Below are 15,694 nucleotides of genomic sequence, written 5' to 3'. Positions count from 1 at the left end.
CTTTAAGAAACTCATCTGTGACCTAAATCTCTTTAGTATTCACGTTAATATTCTTTTGGATAAATTGTGCTCTATATGCCAAGACTGAGGAAAAACCATAGCCCTCTTCCTCAATGTCAAATCAGAATTCATATACCAATTGGTGACAAATAAAAGACTGCAGTGCTTCTGAATTTCTTAATTGGGAGCAGGGCTAATATTGGAATAGAATTTAGGAAGCAAAATAAGGCCAGCGTTTGTAACTGAATTCTAAAAGTCACAAGTTTTAAATTAAAGGATTAGTATTTTATGCAAAAATTTCAGGAGTCTATCAAGAATATTTTATAAAGGCTAGGACTAAATAAATATTAGGAAGCCAACTCCTTTTCTCAGTACAGTGTCTTAATATAAGAACCGGCAAAGTCTCAGCGTTTGATTTAGAATAGTTTCAGGTCATCTAGGACTGAGCTGCAATCACTGCTAGGTTTTACATGCTTTCTAAAAGTACCAAGTGTTATCACTGCAAAGTACCACACTGTCCTCATCCACTGTCAAAAGAGAAAAGCAGCACAAAGGACGCATCCTTTTCATTAAAGGAACAGTATGAACGATATACAACACTATAACCCAAATAGCAAAAAGACCTCAATTAACAAAAGACACCAGTGAAAAACTGGAATTCAATTCCTATCTGTTCAAGTAAGAAAAAGCATTCACCACATACAGCCTGATCTTGCTTCCTCAGGCAAACAATTTCATGTCCAAGCTATGATCAAGCAAATTTTTATTAAATTACAAGTTAATAAATAGAAATCTAAAGAGGATCACTTACAGTAGTTGTCAAAAAAAAAAAAAAAAAAGCCACACAATTAACTAGCTTTCTAAAAGAATACTGCAGTATTACCTGGTGGATCCATTTCTATATAAAACATCAAGTCTGTGCCACAATTTCTATCTGTCTTAGCATATTCTAAATCCAGGTCTTCCATATTCCAAACAGTGTTGTACATTTGTGCGAGAGTTTCCCTTGGCTGAGCTCAGTTATAAGAAAAGAGTCCGGCTTTCTTTGTAATGGTGTCTTGGAATTCATTTTAAAACCTATAAGGGGCTGCACTGTAACCTATTACATCACACACCCCAGCCAATCAAGTCAGAAAAATGTCACCAGACCACTCCTGCTTCATCATTTCTCTTCGACATCCAGCCCTAACACAATCCCAACCTCGCTGAGAACCTACATTTACTAGACCGGCAATGTATACATGCTCATCGTTTCAAAAAGGTGTTTAATTTGACTGTTCTCCTCCGCCAGTGAGTTTTCTAATTCCTTTTTTATTACTCCTTGCAGCATGGTACGCTCCGCTGTTGGCAGGTTGACAAAAGCTGATATGCTGCAGCACGTAGCTACCCCCCCCCCCACCCGCCGTGCATCTGGGTTTATGGAGAGCCTGATCATGCCTTGGTCTAAAAATCTTACAAATGCATCAAAATGGTATATTTAAGGTATATTTTACAGCCCTTAAATACCTCCTGTATATATTAAAAGCAGAAGGGATTAAGAACTCTGGATCCAATTTCATTTCATTCCTACAGAATTCACTGACAACTCCGACCTTAAACACTGTTACAAATGTACCACATGAGAAAGCACAATTAAAAGAAAAATCTCCTTCTACCAAACATAGTAAAGTTAAAACTAGACCTTAGGGAATAACAATGAAAAATCTTAATAGGAATGAAGACGTGTGTATTACCGGCAGAAATTTAATGTTATTAACAAGAGTAGTCAAGGTAAGTTTTATCTTCCAAAAAGAAAGAGGCCATATATCAGAATGCAGAGTAGAGGTAGCAGGATGTTTGCAAACTGTTTCTCACCGGTAGCACCAGAAGTCTGAAGATGGGCTTAGTACTGCTGGAGGTGGGAGAGTGATGTAATCACTTTGGGGATTTAATGCCTCATACTCTGGGGACTATTAATCCTAGTTAGCAGTATTTAATGTAAGGAAATCAATTCCCCTATAGATCTATTAATTTTAGTTCTTTAAAGCCATTCTGCATATAATCCGGCCACCCTTCCTAGAGCCAAATGTACATTCCCACTGTAAACCATCTGTCTACGTTTACAATATAAATCATAGGAAGTAGTGGAGCAAAGCAAGGCATTCTCTGAGCACTGTTCACTTGTACCCTGTCTACCTGAATTCATTTCCCCATTAATGAGGAAGGCAGACTCAACCCCAGACCCTGCAGCCGGCTCCCAGGGACACTTTTCTATTCCTCAACTCAAAATTCACTCACACACACACACACACACACACACACACACACACACACACGGTCAAAGTGGGAGGTGGGATATGTCCTCAGATCAGGTTCAGAAAAAAAATTTTCTCTTTAATACAAATGTGTTTTCTCTCCCAAAAGGAGTCCTGCCAGCAGCTGTGGACAGGCTAACAGCCCAAAGGGCCAGCCCATGCCACTGGGAGCACTTGGTGCAAACCAGTCCTGCTGCTGGATCCCCTGTGGCAAACTGACCCAGGGAGGAGGGGAGGGAGACGGGATTTTCCACCTCTCTCCAAGGCCTGGCCCTGCACCAACTTCCAGCCAAGCACTTTGTAATTACCTCCTTCCCCATTTCTAACCTAAACCCCATCTTTTCCTCCCACTGTGTCCCTCGAGGAAAGGAAAGGGGGGGAGTGTCTCCGCTAATCTCTTATCTGCCCTCCCCAGACAGCACTTAATCAGTCTCACTCGCACACTCACATACACACACACCCGCAAAGACAAACTACAGAAGGGAACCTTTCACGGAAGTACAAAAAGCAGAGCAGGGAAGCAGCGAGGGGGGCACAAGGGAAAGGCAACTTACTTTGCAGGTTATGCATGTTTGCAGTTTCCCGCGGCAAGGCCAGGATCCGACAGTGCAAACAATGCCCCCGGCTAGTCCCGCGGCCCCCGCGGCCCCCGCGGCCCCCGCTCCGTGGCGGTGCTCGCGCCCGCAGAGCGCAGGGGCAGGGGCGGCGGCGGCGGCGCGGGACCCTCGGGCTCGCGCGGCGCGACGCGGACGCCGGGCCGGGCCTGCCGGGACTGCCGCAGCAGCGCCGCTCACCGCCCGCTCGCCATGGAGAGAGCCACTGGATGCTGGTGCTGGTGCTGGTGCTGGTGCTGTCCGCGGGAGGGAGAAAGCCCTGGCGCTCGCGCGGCTCGCAGATAAAGATCACGGCTTCATGATTAACTTGGGCAGGTTCAAATATTTGCTGAGCTAGGGATTTCGGGTGGGGGAGGGGAGCCCAAGTCAAAGTCAAAGTTGTCATCGGCTAACAAGTGGCCACTGCCAGCCCGACTAGCTCATTTTCGCCGAGGAAATGAGAAGGCCATTGTGAAGGGACCTAAAATAGTCTAACTGGCTGCAGCAGCGCGCGGGGCTCAAGTGGCCACAGTGAAGCGAGGCACTATGCACGGCCCAACACAGGAAGTGGCTGAGCTAGTTCAGCAAAAATAGAATCAAAGCCTTGCTTGTAAAGGCCTGAGCCTCTCCGAACGGCCCAGAACACCGAGCAAGTCCACCTCGCCCCGCAGGTGTACCAGGAGAGCCCCGCGGAGGGGTTCGGCAGGGGACAGGTTTGCAAGAGGTCTGCTCGTGGGAGGAGAGGATCCCAGGGAAGACTGCTGTAAGTCTGCATGGATACTACCCTCCACGACCACGTGAAGACTGGCAGAAGAAACCCACTATGCAGCTACTTTTATGGAGCCGACTTCAACCCAGTTTAATTGGCCGTCCGGTTGCCTAATACTTAAAAGGTGTGTCTGCATGAAGTTCACGTGACTGCTAAATGGCGCAAAGGATAGGGCCAGGAGAATGGTATGCCCTCCCAGAGGACTTCTGTCCTCTGAGAAAGTTGCAATGAACCAGACTAAAATTTGACCTAAGAAAATTTTCACTGGCATCTGCATAAGATGGACGGCTTTACTGATACCCCCAGCACCGTAACAAGGTCAAGTCACAGAATCACTAGCTCTAAAACCAGAAAGTAATTCTAAAGAGCACTTCAAGAAATCCCTCAGGCGACACACACATAACCCCAAACCAGAGGGCAGAGGGGTGAAGCGGTCTGCCATGGGATCAAGGCCCGAGCACCACAACCTAGCCTTCAGACTTTTGGTCCTAAACTCCTTTTTCTCCACCCACTGGCCCTGGGTCTTCACTTCCTTCTGCCAGAGAAAGTTAAAATTAACAAGTGAAACTGAAGTTAATTTCTTTTAGGCCACGTGTGAAAATTTCACACCTATAACAAAACTGACTTTTTCTGTTTTCTATTTCTAGCTTATTTACTTCAAAAAGACCTTCTAATTATCTGTGAAGAAGCACGGTTCTGTCTATAGTATTTACCCTCAGACTCTGCATAGGAAGGTGACTCCATGGTCCCATGCAGAGCTAAAGGAAGATCGAGGGGCGGACATAAAAGTGCACGCAGGCAGGCCCCAGCTTGAGGATTACCTGCAGTATCTGGAAATGTGCTAACCTCACGATACAGGTGACTTCAACAAACTTTCCTTTGGTGCAACTGAGAGAGCATGAAAAACCTACTTTCCAATGGAAAGAAAAGAGTCTTTAAGAGAATCTTCCAGCTCCTGCCTGCTGATCACAGGGACATATGGTTAGTTTTAAGAACACGCTTGCATCCTCAGCTGCAGAATCTTGCCCTACTTTTAAAAATAGTCTTTCTAAAGCTAGAAAGCTTGGAAACATCAGTCTCCTCAGCATACCTGTCTGATTTTACATGATGTTCCATGTCAAAACCTTCCAAGATGATGATGTTTTCTAGCCCAACAGTGTATTTTCCATCTCAGAACAAAACTGTCCACTGTCCAAGAAAGCAGTACACCCCCAACTTAGAGCAAGTCTTAGATTTGAGAACTTTGCGTCAAGTTTCTCACAACATGTACAATCCTCTACCATAGAGGTTCTATTACATTACTGGAAGTGTGAGCTGAGTCTTTTCTCATTCAGTTTTCGGCTTTGAAAAGTGATGGGCAAGACGCCCGCTGCTCTTCATTAGCTTAAAAAGGGAGCCCTCTGCTGGTAGAACAGAATCAGTAACTTCTCCTTGGGAGAAGATGTTCAACTTTCTGCATTGTTTCATTCATCTCCCACTATGTCCAAAACTTCACACGAATGAAACAGAGGATTCATTTGCAAATAACTCACAAATCAAATGTACAGATGTCATATCAACTTAGGAAGTGTTGCTCATGTGGCTGCTAAGCTCTTAAAAAAAAAATTTTGTATTTTAATTTCAGCATGTATCCGAGACCCCAAAAAACTCAGCCAGACTAGAGAACTTACACATATATTTGAAAACTAACTTTACCTTCTGGATTCCTCAAAACAATACGTCTTACTACTTTTCCTTTCCTCAAAGTTTTGTAAAACTCATTTCAGAGGCAAAAAAAAAAAAAAAAAAAAGCCACATTTCGTTTCTCCGCAGGCGTGATATAGTCAGGAAAATATCATGAAAGTAAGCTTGAAAAGTACAGACAGAACACTATCTCACACGTGCAAATCACCATCAGATAGCGTTCCCCAACCAGCTTCCATCCTGCACAGCTTCTTTATAAAAAAAAAAAAAAAAAAAAAATGCAGTGCTTAGAAAAAAATAAGTGAACCAAAATCTTCAAGGGTTAAATGAATGCCTCCCTTCATAATTTTAACTTAAGACAAATGAGGACCGAAGGGGCTTTCAGGAAGATGCAAATTCTTTACCCCACATCCAGTGCTCTTACTGACGCTGCACTAAGGAGGATGTCCATTTGAATTTATAAATAAGCCCAGATTTACATAGGATACATTCTACAAAATACGTGAAAAGGTGTGACCATTGCTTGGCAGAATGAAGCACTCCTTCCCTCTCGAATGCTGCCCCGAGAGAGAAGGAGTCTGTGAGATGAAAACAAAAGTTGCCCGATACTCCACTGATACACGCACCCCTGAAATACACTTCTTTTTCAGAGCACGAATAAAACTTCCAATTTTTCGTTTTAACCTAGTATGGCTTGCCTCTCTGTTTATTCCGACCCATCTAAATATATGCCTTTTTTTCAAGGTTTCATTTCTCACCTTTGAAACAACCCTCTAATGTCACACCACATTTTAAACCCAATAAAAAATAAATCAGAGAAAAGTAAAACTCTTTGAAAGTCATTTCCCTCTACCTTAGTGCTTGCTTTAGTCTTGGTTGAAAACCAAGCCCAGAGCATTTAAAACAAGATTTATGAATCAGGCTCTTCAGGATGAATGTTTTGCAATGTGCCAGTGGTTAAACATTAACTCTGACAGGTGTAGAAGGGCAGGAGGGAGAAAGAGTCATTTATTTTCCACTCTGGGCTTGAGGGTGCAGTATTAGACTTCAATTATGCTGATTAATATTTCTGAATATATCCATGAAATCTGAAATAATGTAAATACACTTAAAATGGGTTTCATTCAGAGCTGCCCTGTGTTAAATGGTCCTGTTTGTACCTTAACTGCCCTATAGAAATCTGCTTTAGCTATACCTAAGTATCAGTAGGGTAAACATAGCCCGTAATGAGTCAAGAAAACCTGCTGTTCAGCTTTAGGTACTTTTAAGACTTTTAGGAACAAAGGGAACAGCAGACTATCCAAGTTCTGAGAACTCAGTGACTCTCTGTTTAACCTTTCAAACCTTAGTTTCCCTCCCAATAGGGGAGATGCTTGCTTCACAGGTTTGCCGGATGCACTACATGAGCGGGTACGCCAAAGTTCTTTGAAAGTTGGTTAGTCTGTCAAAGAATTTTAAAAAATTCATGCGGATGATTGTTATCCTTTGCTTAGCTCTATGCTAGGAGGAGCTCAACAGGAGAAGGCTTTGTCCTTGAGGAATGTTAACTAAGCAGAGGAAAGTAACAGGAAGAACTACGGAATAGTTAAGTTGAAGAGGACCAGGTCTTAAGGGCATAAGCCTATGGAATGGGTTGATCACTGCACATCAAACAGGGAGAAGACCTTCCTGTGAAATGAAGGAGATGGCACTGTTTGGGGCTGTGTACAGTTGTGCACTTTGCGCACTGCACAGAGGCACGTGGCACGGGGAGGTGCTACTGAAATCCAGGCCCCTCCACTCACCACGCTGCACACGCGGGAAAGGGCATGATACTAAGAAGGTACCTTCCTCCCTCCAAGCAATGCACCCACAGAGCAGGACCTGCCCAGTGAATGTGTCGTCTGCAGATTAGCAGTGAAGCCCGTGCAGGCATCTAGAGGCCTGGCTCTGCTGGCTGGCAGTGTGGGCTCAGGGGGGAAGGGCCTGACGGGAATGAGGAGCTGGAGCTGAAGGGGGCCCCCCTCCAGTAGGTCCTTAAAAACCAGAGCTGAGCAATGGCAGAGACAGGCTCTAGGGTCATGACTTTCAGTACTTGTCACCTCATTTAAATCTCACAACAACCCCAGCAGAGAGGCATTATTCCCATTTCGCAGACTAGAAAACAGTTTGGAAAGGTTGAGTTACTTGATATGAACTCGGCAAATAAGCAGCCAAGAGCTGATTCAAACCCAGATCTATTTGAGACTCACTGTTCTTACCAGCGCACGATGGATGGAGTGACTCTGAGTTTTATACCACAGCTATAAAAATTGCACTGGGGCTCTTTACTATAGGTGATCCATACTGGGAACTTCAGAGGACTTAAAAGCAGCCCCATTCCTCATGACGGTTCCCCAAACCCAGGAAGCAGGTGCAGCGCTGAGCCCCAGGCTGGAGTCCCTCCCGCAGGTGACCTCCTCCAGGTGACCTGGTTCTGGCACACACAGTTTGGTTAGCACCACATGACCTCTCAACCTCTGGGGGCGAAGCAGAGAAGAGCTAGGCAATGCTTTCAACTCTACAATGATGCTTTTTATGATACTGTCATTTAAAACATTTACTACTTCTTAAAGTCTACTCAGTATCAAGCCATTCTTTTTGTATTTTGCAATTTATTTTGACTAAACCTTTGAAACTCGAATTCCTCTTCCCCCTTTCAAACTGTACCAATTCTTCAAAGCCCATTTCAGTCCCATTTTTTTTTCTCTAAGCCTTTTCTGTCTTCTCAATTACCCTACAAAGTCACCCATCACCATCTCTAAAATTCTTTTCATATTTAGAGTAAGCGCCCTCCCACCTAGTACTTAGATACTGTGTGCTAATGGTCTTATTTGAATTGACACATTGCCTCTAACATCATCAGTTTTGCCTATCATTTCAAGCTCTACCAGGTAAAAACTATGAAAGATATCTATCCCATAATAGCCCTGCTTCCCTGTCTCCCCCCCCAAGTCATTCAAGTACTCATTTCTATTCACAACAATAAAGTCATTGCAAATGAATGATTTATGACTGTTCACCGGAGACGCACCGGTGTTGTGCTTCCAGAGCCCCCTGGTAATAGCACATGCTGGGGCAATGATGAAGGAGTCTAGGAAAATGTCGGATTCCAACCAGGCCTAAGAAATCATTTCTCTAACCAAGAGTGCCCTGCCAATCATTTCACGAAGCCATTCCTGAATACAAAGGCATTCAGGATGAGGACCTTCTTCCTGAGGTAGGTAGCACGTTTCCACAAGTCCGACACACCGAAGCATTTATTTTATTCCAAAGGGCCTACGCATTCTTCAGAGCAGCTAAGAGATACCACACAAAGGGACGAAGAATGGCTCAAACTAGCATTTAGAGATGACTTAGATTCAATTTTCTTGAAGAGGCCGCATGAATCTTGGGATGGTCTAGGAAACGGTCAGCGCGCTGTTTACATTCAGCATGGCTGACAGGACTGACCCACCTTTGAAACTGGAACACCAGTTTCTCAGAAGAAGAATGCAGCAGGGCCTACGACCTGGCAGGCAGTCTTAAGTGCGCACAGTGAAAATGGATGAACGTGGGTTTTTTTTTTTTGATGGAATTAGGCTGAAACTGATAAGGACATTTAACCAGTTTACACCAGTCAGACAAATTAAACTCCAACACAGATTCTCCTTGGTGTGTAGCAGAAATTCTCAAAAACTCCGTGATGAATTCGTTGGTTATCTATCAAACCCTGTCTGGTTTTTAAGCTTCCATGTCTCCCTGTCTCCAGAAGGGTGGGCACTGAGAAGACAGGGACCACCCTCAGCCCTTTACTGCAAGCAAGGCTCAGCTGTCTCTGAGACAGACCTCCACACCACAAGGAAGTGGGAGGCACGGCTCCGCCCCTTGGCCCAGGAGCCTATTTTGTTGTTACTAGTCTTCCTTCCCCACCCACGTGTTTAGTAGTCTAGGGTGGGGGGCAGTCAACAAAGGGCTCAAGTGTGATGTTTCACACCTGCCGCCCCCCCCCCCCCGTCCCCTCGTCACAGGGTACTTTGAACCTACCATTGGATCTTTTCTATTGAGCCCAAAGGCAGCCTCTGAACACCAACACAGAGTTCCCAAATCCATTAACAAATGCACCGAGCAGTTACATGAGATGAAACCTTTTGGCCGCCCCCTGGACTAAAGTCCTAGGCCACTGTTGACAGACTTCTCTGATACCATTCTCCTACAATTCGGAGCGTCCCCACTGAACATCCTGCCTACTGTGATTTGGAACATTTGGAACATACCACTCTTGCTTTATGTACTTGTTTCTGCTGCCTCTCTTACCTTTGGATACAATATTCTGGGCCTGTCCATATGAGCCCTTCCAAACACCTGCACCTTGAGTGGTTGGTTACCTGTCCCATCCTGCAACCCACACAGGTAGGTTTTAAGCCTAAGCCCTGCCTCTCTCAGTCTGCCCCATCCAGCTGCACACCACCACACCTGGCTGTGTAACACCTACAAAAGCATGACATAATTCCCCGTTGCTGAACACAGGGGGTCCCCATGCCTGTTTATACAGAGATAAACCGGGTTGTCTGCATGAGTTACCGATAATAAAGAGTAAATTCATCCTGTTTTATTTTAATTGTAGACGAAATTAAGACTATAAGCAACATCTCTACTGGTCCTGAAACTTCACTGACTGGACCCTAATCTTTATTCTCAACGACCAGCTTCTATTAGCTAACTTTTAACAAGTGTATAGGCAAAGTAGGGTTGTTTAGACTTTCCACAGTAGAAGAAAAATACATCAGTTTAAATTAAATCCACTGCTAACGTGGTCATTTCCTGCTTTGTTAAATGGCTAATTGAATGCCAGCCTGCTTTCAAAGAAGTGTCTGGCTTGCTCTAACTTGCTGCAGTGAACACCCTAGTTTCATATTGCTTGCATTCTTGAAAATGTTTATTTGGACAGACATTTCTCAGCAGACCTGCTTCCAAAACACACATTCCAAAATACTTCAAATTATATAGTAATTATAAATCCCCTACTTTTAAGTATTAGAAAGAAAAACAAGAATGTCAACAACTAAAATGAGCTCCATAATTTATGCAACAACTGGAAGCATCAAAGTTGAGGGGAAGGGAGAGCTCCCACAACCCTCATCTAAAACCAAGATCATCCACAGATACTGAAATCCAGAGATACTGAAAAATCCACATATACTGAAATCCAGATAATATTTACCATATACACTACCACTCAGCCATTTTTTAAGTCCCAAGGTAACATGTTATGGATCACGATTCTACCAGAAACTGATGTTCCTTCAGAGAAGGTCTAAAGCCACCATTCTAAAAAACGAACCAGGAGAGAATTTTAAATGTTCAGAAAGCATTACCTGGTGCAGGCTGTCGTTCATTCCACTCAGTTGAGATTAAAATTTCTATAACTTTTATGAGGTGTTCAGTATTCTCAGAGCTACAAAAAAAGAGAGTTTTATTAGAAACCTTTTTTTCAAAACAACAAACTCATGTTCACTTATACAAGTTCAAGTCAATGTGTCTGGTACAAAGGTGCACATGCATCTGTGAGCAAGCATCTTCAGAGTAAGTTGAATGATCCATCAGCTTAGGACTACAGACATCACCCCAAAACACATGCTTCTCTCCTTTCACCTTACCTGGCTGCCGGGAATCTGAAAAGCAGAGGGCTGAAAAGTTCAGAGAGTACTCTTGCACTCAGAAGATTCTTGCTGGAGGTTTGAGAGAGCTTGAAGAAATGTTTTAGCAAATACTGAAGCGTAAGCCAATACTGATGAGGTATGTTAGGTGCCCTAATGAGCTTCTTCAACAGCTGGATATATTCTTCAGGGCTCTGTACTTCTACAGAGTTTAAAAAAAAAAAAAAAAAGAAGAGTTGTTTCTAGATATTAGTGACTAAACACCTAGAACATTTCTGTTCTTCTAGCTACAGAAGAACGAGCCCTTTTAAACGGAGTCATCAGAAGCAGTGACAGAACATTTGTTCTCCTCGTTAGAAAATACATTGTGAGAAAGTAGAAATCTCAAGTTAAATGGAGATGCAAGAAACTCTCGGTGTAAAAAACCACAAGAGGATCAGGGTGTGCTGGCAGAGATCTGCCCTCTACTGAACAGCTCTGAGTGTGATTGGCTAGTTTGGAGGAGCATCAGATAAGTATCACACGTTTTAACTTTGAAGGTTACGAACCACAGTTTCCTGCCCTCAAAGCAGTTTAACTGAGCATTAGCTACTAAGCCTGACAGTCCTCTTCCCTCAACACATTTTGTAATGGCCACTCGAGGAAAATGATAAGGACATCCCCAGTCAGTGGGTCCTGGTCCCAGGTTCCCTGCATCCAAAGACGGCCCTTGGAACACTGTGGCCTTCAGTGACATAGTGAACTTTGTTAATGCTGATAAAAGGTTAACAATTAGCCATTTCAGCATGTGGACAGTCTTCCTAAGCAAATGAGAATCTGGGTCTTCTACTGGATGCCCCGGTAAGGGAGGGAATTGGTGCTAATGGGAGGGAGGGTGTCGGGGAGGGTGCAGATTCCTACCAATATTTTCTAAAACACCGCTCTTTATATGCAGCATTTAATAGAGTTTACATGCACCTGCACATCTCAATATATGCGGTCACTGAGGTTTTCAGAACAGAAAACAAACCTTGGGCTAAATAAATCATTTCATTGTAAACGGCTACTGGAATGACAGGATTCGGTAAGTCCACAAGATAGCGTTTAAAAGCGTCTCCTAAAACTTGCACATCGATCATTTCCAAGTCCATGGAGGCGGCATCTGTGACAGAAACATTTTAAAAAGTATTTCAGACATTGTATGTATCGGTTGGGCCCATTTTTCTGAATATTTGACTTAAATGTGCCACAAGAAGGGAGGCCACAGGAGGGCAAATATAAAATTCTTGAGTATTTCTTAGCAGTGTTTCTCAAAAGGGTTGCCCCTGGCATTGCAGGTAGAACACTTGTTCTTTGTGGAAGTCTGTCCCCTAAGTTCTAAGCATTTCCCATGATGGCTTCTGCCCATGATGCCAGGGGCACGTTCCCAGACGGTGGGGCAACAATAATAAAAAACCACACCCCTGTTATAAGCTGAATTGCGTCCCCCACAAGTCACAGGTTGAAGCCCTAACTCCTACTGTCTCAGAAGGTGAACGTATTTCGAGAGAGGGCCTTAAGGAGGTGGTTTAGCTAAAATGAGGCCATTAGGGTCGGGCCCTGATCCAACTTGGCTGGTATCCTTCTAAGAAGAGGAAATGTAGACACATAAAGAGACACCAGGAGCACAAGCACGGAGGGAATGCCTCGTGAGGACTCAGTGGGGAGGTGGCCATCTGTAAGCCAAGGAGAGAGGCCTCACAGGAAACCAAACCGGCCTTGACCTGGGACTTCTAGTCTCAAGAACAGTGAGAAAATAGGTTTGTGTGTGAAGCCACCCAGTCTGTGGAATTTTGTTATGTCAGCCCTAGCACACTGAAGTAGCCCCCCGAATATACCTTCTGGAGGGTGGTTCTGCTCTGACTGAGAAACGCTCGGTCTAGGGATGGCTAATCATTTAGTAAATGCTTCCTAAAACCTCAACAGGAAAACATGAAATGCAAATCCAGATATTGCCTAAATTTTGAGTTGCTGAATACTGCATCTCAGAATTCATACAAATTTAGCTCAGGAGAGTGGCTGAACAAACAGTAAGATATACAGAATTTTAACGGTCTCAAAAATAGCCATAAAAATACTTTTAACATTTTTAGAATGTTTCCCCCTGATTCTGACAGGGTATTCTAATTAGGATACAACTAGTCTAACCTGTGGGCACTGAACTAGCTCCTAAGAAAGAGGAGCACATCTGTCTAGTAAATCCTTCAGCCAGAAAAGAGGTCAGGCAATTCAATAACAGGGTGATACTAATCCAAACCACGCTCTGAGGACTCAGGGTAGAAAAAGTCACAGTGCCCGGCAGAAAGAGGGGCTGCTGGGGCGGGAAGGGCCAGGGGCATCTACATACAGAAGCGGCATTTGGCCGCTGCTGAAGGATGCGCACCAGCGACATGAAGGCCAACCTGAAGATTATCTGGAGCCTTGTGTACTCAGTGGAGACGAGGTGAGCTGATGGATGAAATGCTATAGTTTTCAACAGCTTTATTCTTTTTAGTGTTAAAAATCAGCTGGAAAAGAGCGCTGCTGGAAGTGAAGGGGACACTTCTGGTAATTCGAACTGCAGTGTTAGAGATGGGTGAGGCATCATCAAGAACTGACATAACGTGGGGACTGACTGGATCGGGTGGGGGCCTGGGAGAGGAGGAACCTGTGTCCTCCAAGGTGTGGGAGCCAGAGGAGGAAAAGGTGGCGTCCTGGACGGCCACAGAGCGAGTGTGATACTATCAATCACTGCGGGTTCAACGCGAAGTTACAAGAGTTCCTGGAACACATCGTTGTCATAAACCAAACCCGCCCCGCTAACGAGGCAGACCTTACAAAAGAATCACACAACACCAATAAAGCTCAGGAAAGTTCATCTGGTAGAGAATGTGCATAGGTGAGCTGGAGGAGAAGAATTACTCAACTCCGTCAGTGGAGGGGCACACGGTTGTGCCCCAGAGAGCGAACGGCACACGCCACATCTCCAACAGGGCTGGGAGAGGCAGTGCCTGGTCTGGGCACAAAGGACCCACGTGAGAAGTAAGGCAACTACCAGTGTGCCTGTCAACGAAACCTGTGTGTGCACCACGCGAGCAACATGCCACAGCCACTGACCGCCTGACAAGCTGCTGCCCCCCTCCCCTGCCCACGGACCCTTCATGCCCGGTATGCTTCGTTTACTAGGTCTCTTTGCCCCGGGAATTAATATTACCTAATTTGTTCATCATAAAGAAATTGATAAACCATTTGGTGATTGGTAAAAAAACATGAAGATGCTCAGTATTCCACAGGCCCCTCCCTCGGGCAGGGTTTCTGCTGCCTTCCCTGTGCAAGAGCAGTGCCGATGGGCCACGTCTCTATCAGGACACTTCCCAGACAGTATGGTAATTAGGTGTCTCTCCACTAGACTGAGTACCTCAAGGGCACGGACTGTGGCTCTTCCCTGCTCTTCCCTCAGTGCCCAGCACACAGGAAGTGCTTGCGAAATGTTTGTGGACTGAGCATAGCATGTCCTCAAGAGTAATGTCAATTCACCCAGGCCCTTCTCTTAACACATGAGGTGTGTTCCCGAGAGCCTTAAGCCTTTGAACAAAATCATCTTATTTCAAGCCTTGGGATTAGCCTTTGGATAAGCTCCCTTTATGTCAAACCCATTAGTGCTGATGACATAGTATATTGCTTTTTTTAAAGTAGTTTCTAAAGCTCCTTGGAGCTCCTGACTTTTGTTCTGTAAGTCTCCTTTTCTGCATTCAAACTATCCTAATGAGCTCTTCCAAGAGCTAAGGACATCTGTCATGTGATGACTTCTGAGGTTAGCTAGGCAAGAACTCCACAATCTTTAGGTCTAGGATGGAGGAGTTTATACCCTCTACACCCCAACTTTTCACTGAGTCTTCTCAAGACAGGTAAACTAGTAAGCTCTCCAGCATGTCACCCTTCCTCCCAAAGGGATGGAGTCTCCTCCCCAGCTCATCTCTACCTAAGTTAGTAGTTCTCAGTCAGGGTTTTCCATTTTATTGCCTCACTCCTACCCCAACCCCCACTCCCAGAAGACATCTGGCAATGTCTGGGGACATTTTTGATTGTTGCAATTCGGGGACCACGCTACTGGCATCTAGTGAGTAAAGGACAGGTGTGTTGATGCTGCTAAAGCCTCAGTTTTTAAAGTGAGGTGTAACTGCTGACATGTTACCCTATCTATCATTGTAACAACAGAATTTGAGATTTGTTTATGTTACAAATGATCACCACAGTCGGTCCAGTTAATCTATCACCAGGTTACAGAATTTCTCTTTCTTGTAATGAGAACTTTTAAAGAAAAGGCCTGCTTCGGGTTAAGAGAAACCAAAAAAAATCAGGAGAAAATTCAAATGAGAACAACAAAGATTAATTCACTTTAGGTCAATACAGCAGGAGAAAAAGGAGTAAGACTAATTTGGGTGCAAGTCCCAGCTTTGCCTTCAGCAGTGACGGATACTGCTATCCCAGGGGTACTATGGAGATGAAACTAACTAACTTAGGAGGGTGCTAATAAAACTGGGATGTTGTCTTCCACATCCATCCTTTTCAGACATTGGTAATTCACAGGGTTGGTTAAAAGCTATGAATTCTTTTCTCTTTTTTTTTATTTTTTAAGCGTGAGTGACTTATCTCTGAGCCTCCTCCAAGGTATTACAATATTTTTATGGACTGAGAAAT

The 15,694-nt window shown here is 44.4% G+C and overlaps 1 protein-coding gene across 4 annotated transcripts in view; it reads right to left on the bottom strand.

Moving 5' to 3' along the window:
• Positions 1 to 15,694, bottom strand: part of PIK3R1 (phosphoinositide-3-kinase regulatory subunit 1) — an 84,154-nt gene that overhangs the window by 9,409 nt on the left and 59,051 nt on the right. For 2 of the 4 annotated variants that reach the window (XM_045895889.3, XM_045895899.3), the window contains 3 exons: positions 12,006 to 12,137; positions 10,997 to 11,198; positions 10,715 to 10,794 (listed from right to left, as the gene is read on the bottom strand). In XM_045895889.3, the coding sequence (XP_045751845.2) occupies positions 10,715 to 10,794; positions 10,997 to 11,198; positions 12,006 to 12,137 (414 nt within the window). Of the gene's footprint in view, positions 1 to 883; positions 2,822 to 2,848; positions 5,551 to 10,714; positions 10,795 to 10,996; positions 11,199 to 12,005; positions 12,138 to 15,694 lie in introns of those variants that run through there. The other 2 variants (XM_045895908.3, XM_045895918.3) reach the window with 2 other exon arrangements.

This window comes from Mirounga angustirostris, unplaced genomic scaffold (genome assembly GCF_029215605.1).
Source record: "Mirounga angustirostris isolate CCGP_5_RB_7025 unplaced genomic scaffold, mMirAng1.0.hap1 SCAF_7, whole genome shotgun sequence".
Classification (NCBI taxonomy): domain Eukaryota; kingdom Metazoa; phylum Chordata; class Mammalia; order Carnivora; family Phocidae; genus Mirounga; species Mirounga angustirostris.
The sequence above is the reverse complement of the archived record's forward strand: the minus strand, read 5'-3'. Positions and strand labels throughout refer to the sequence as shown.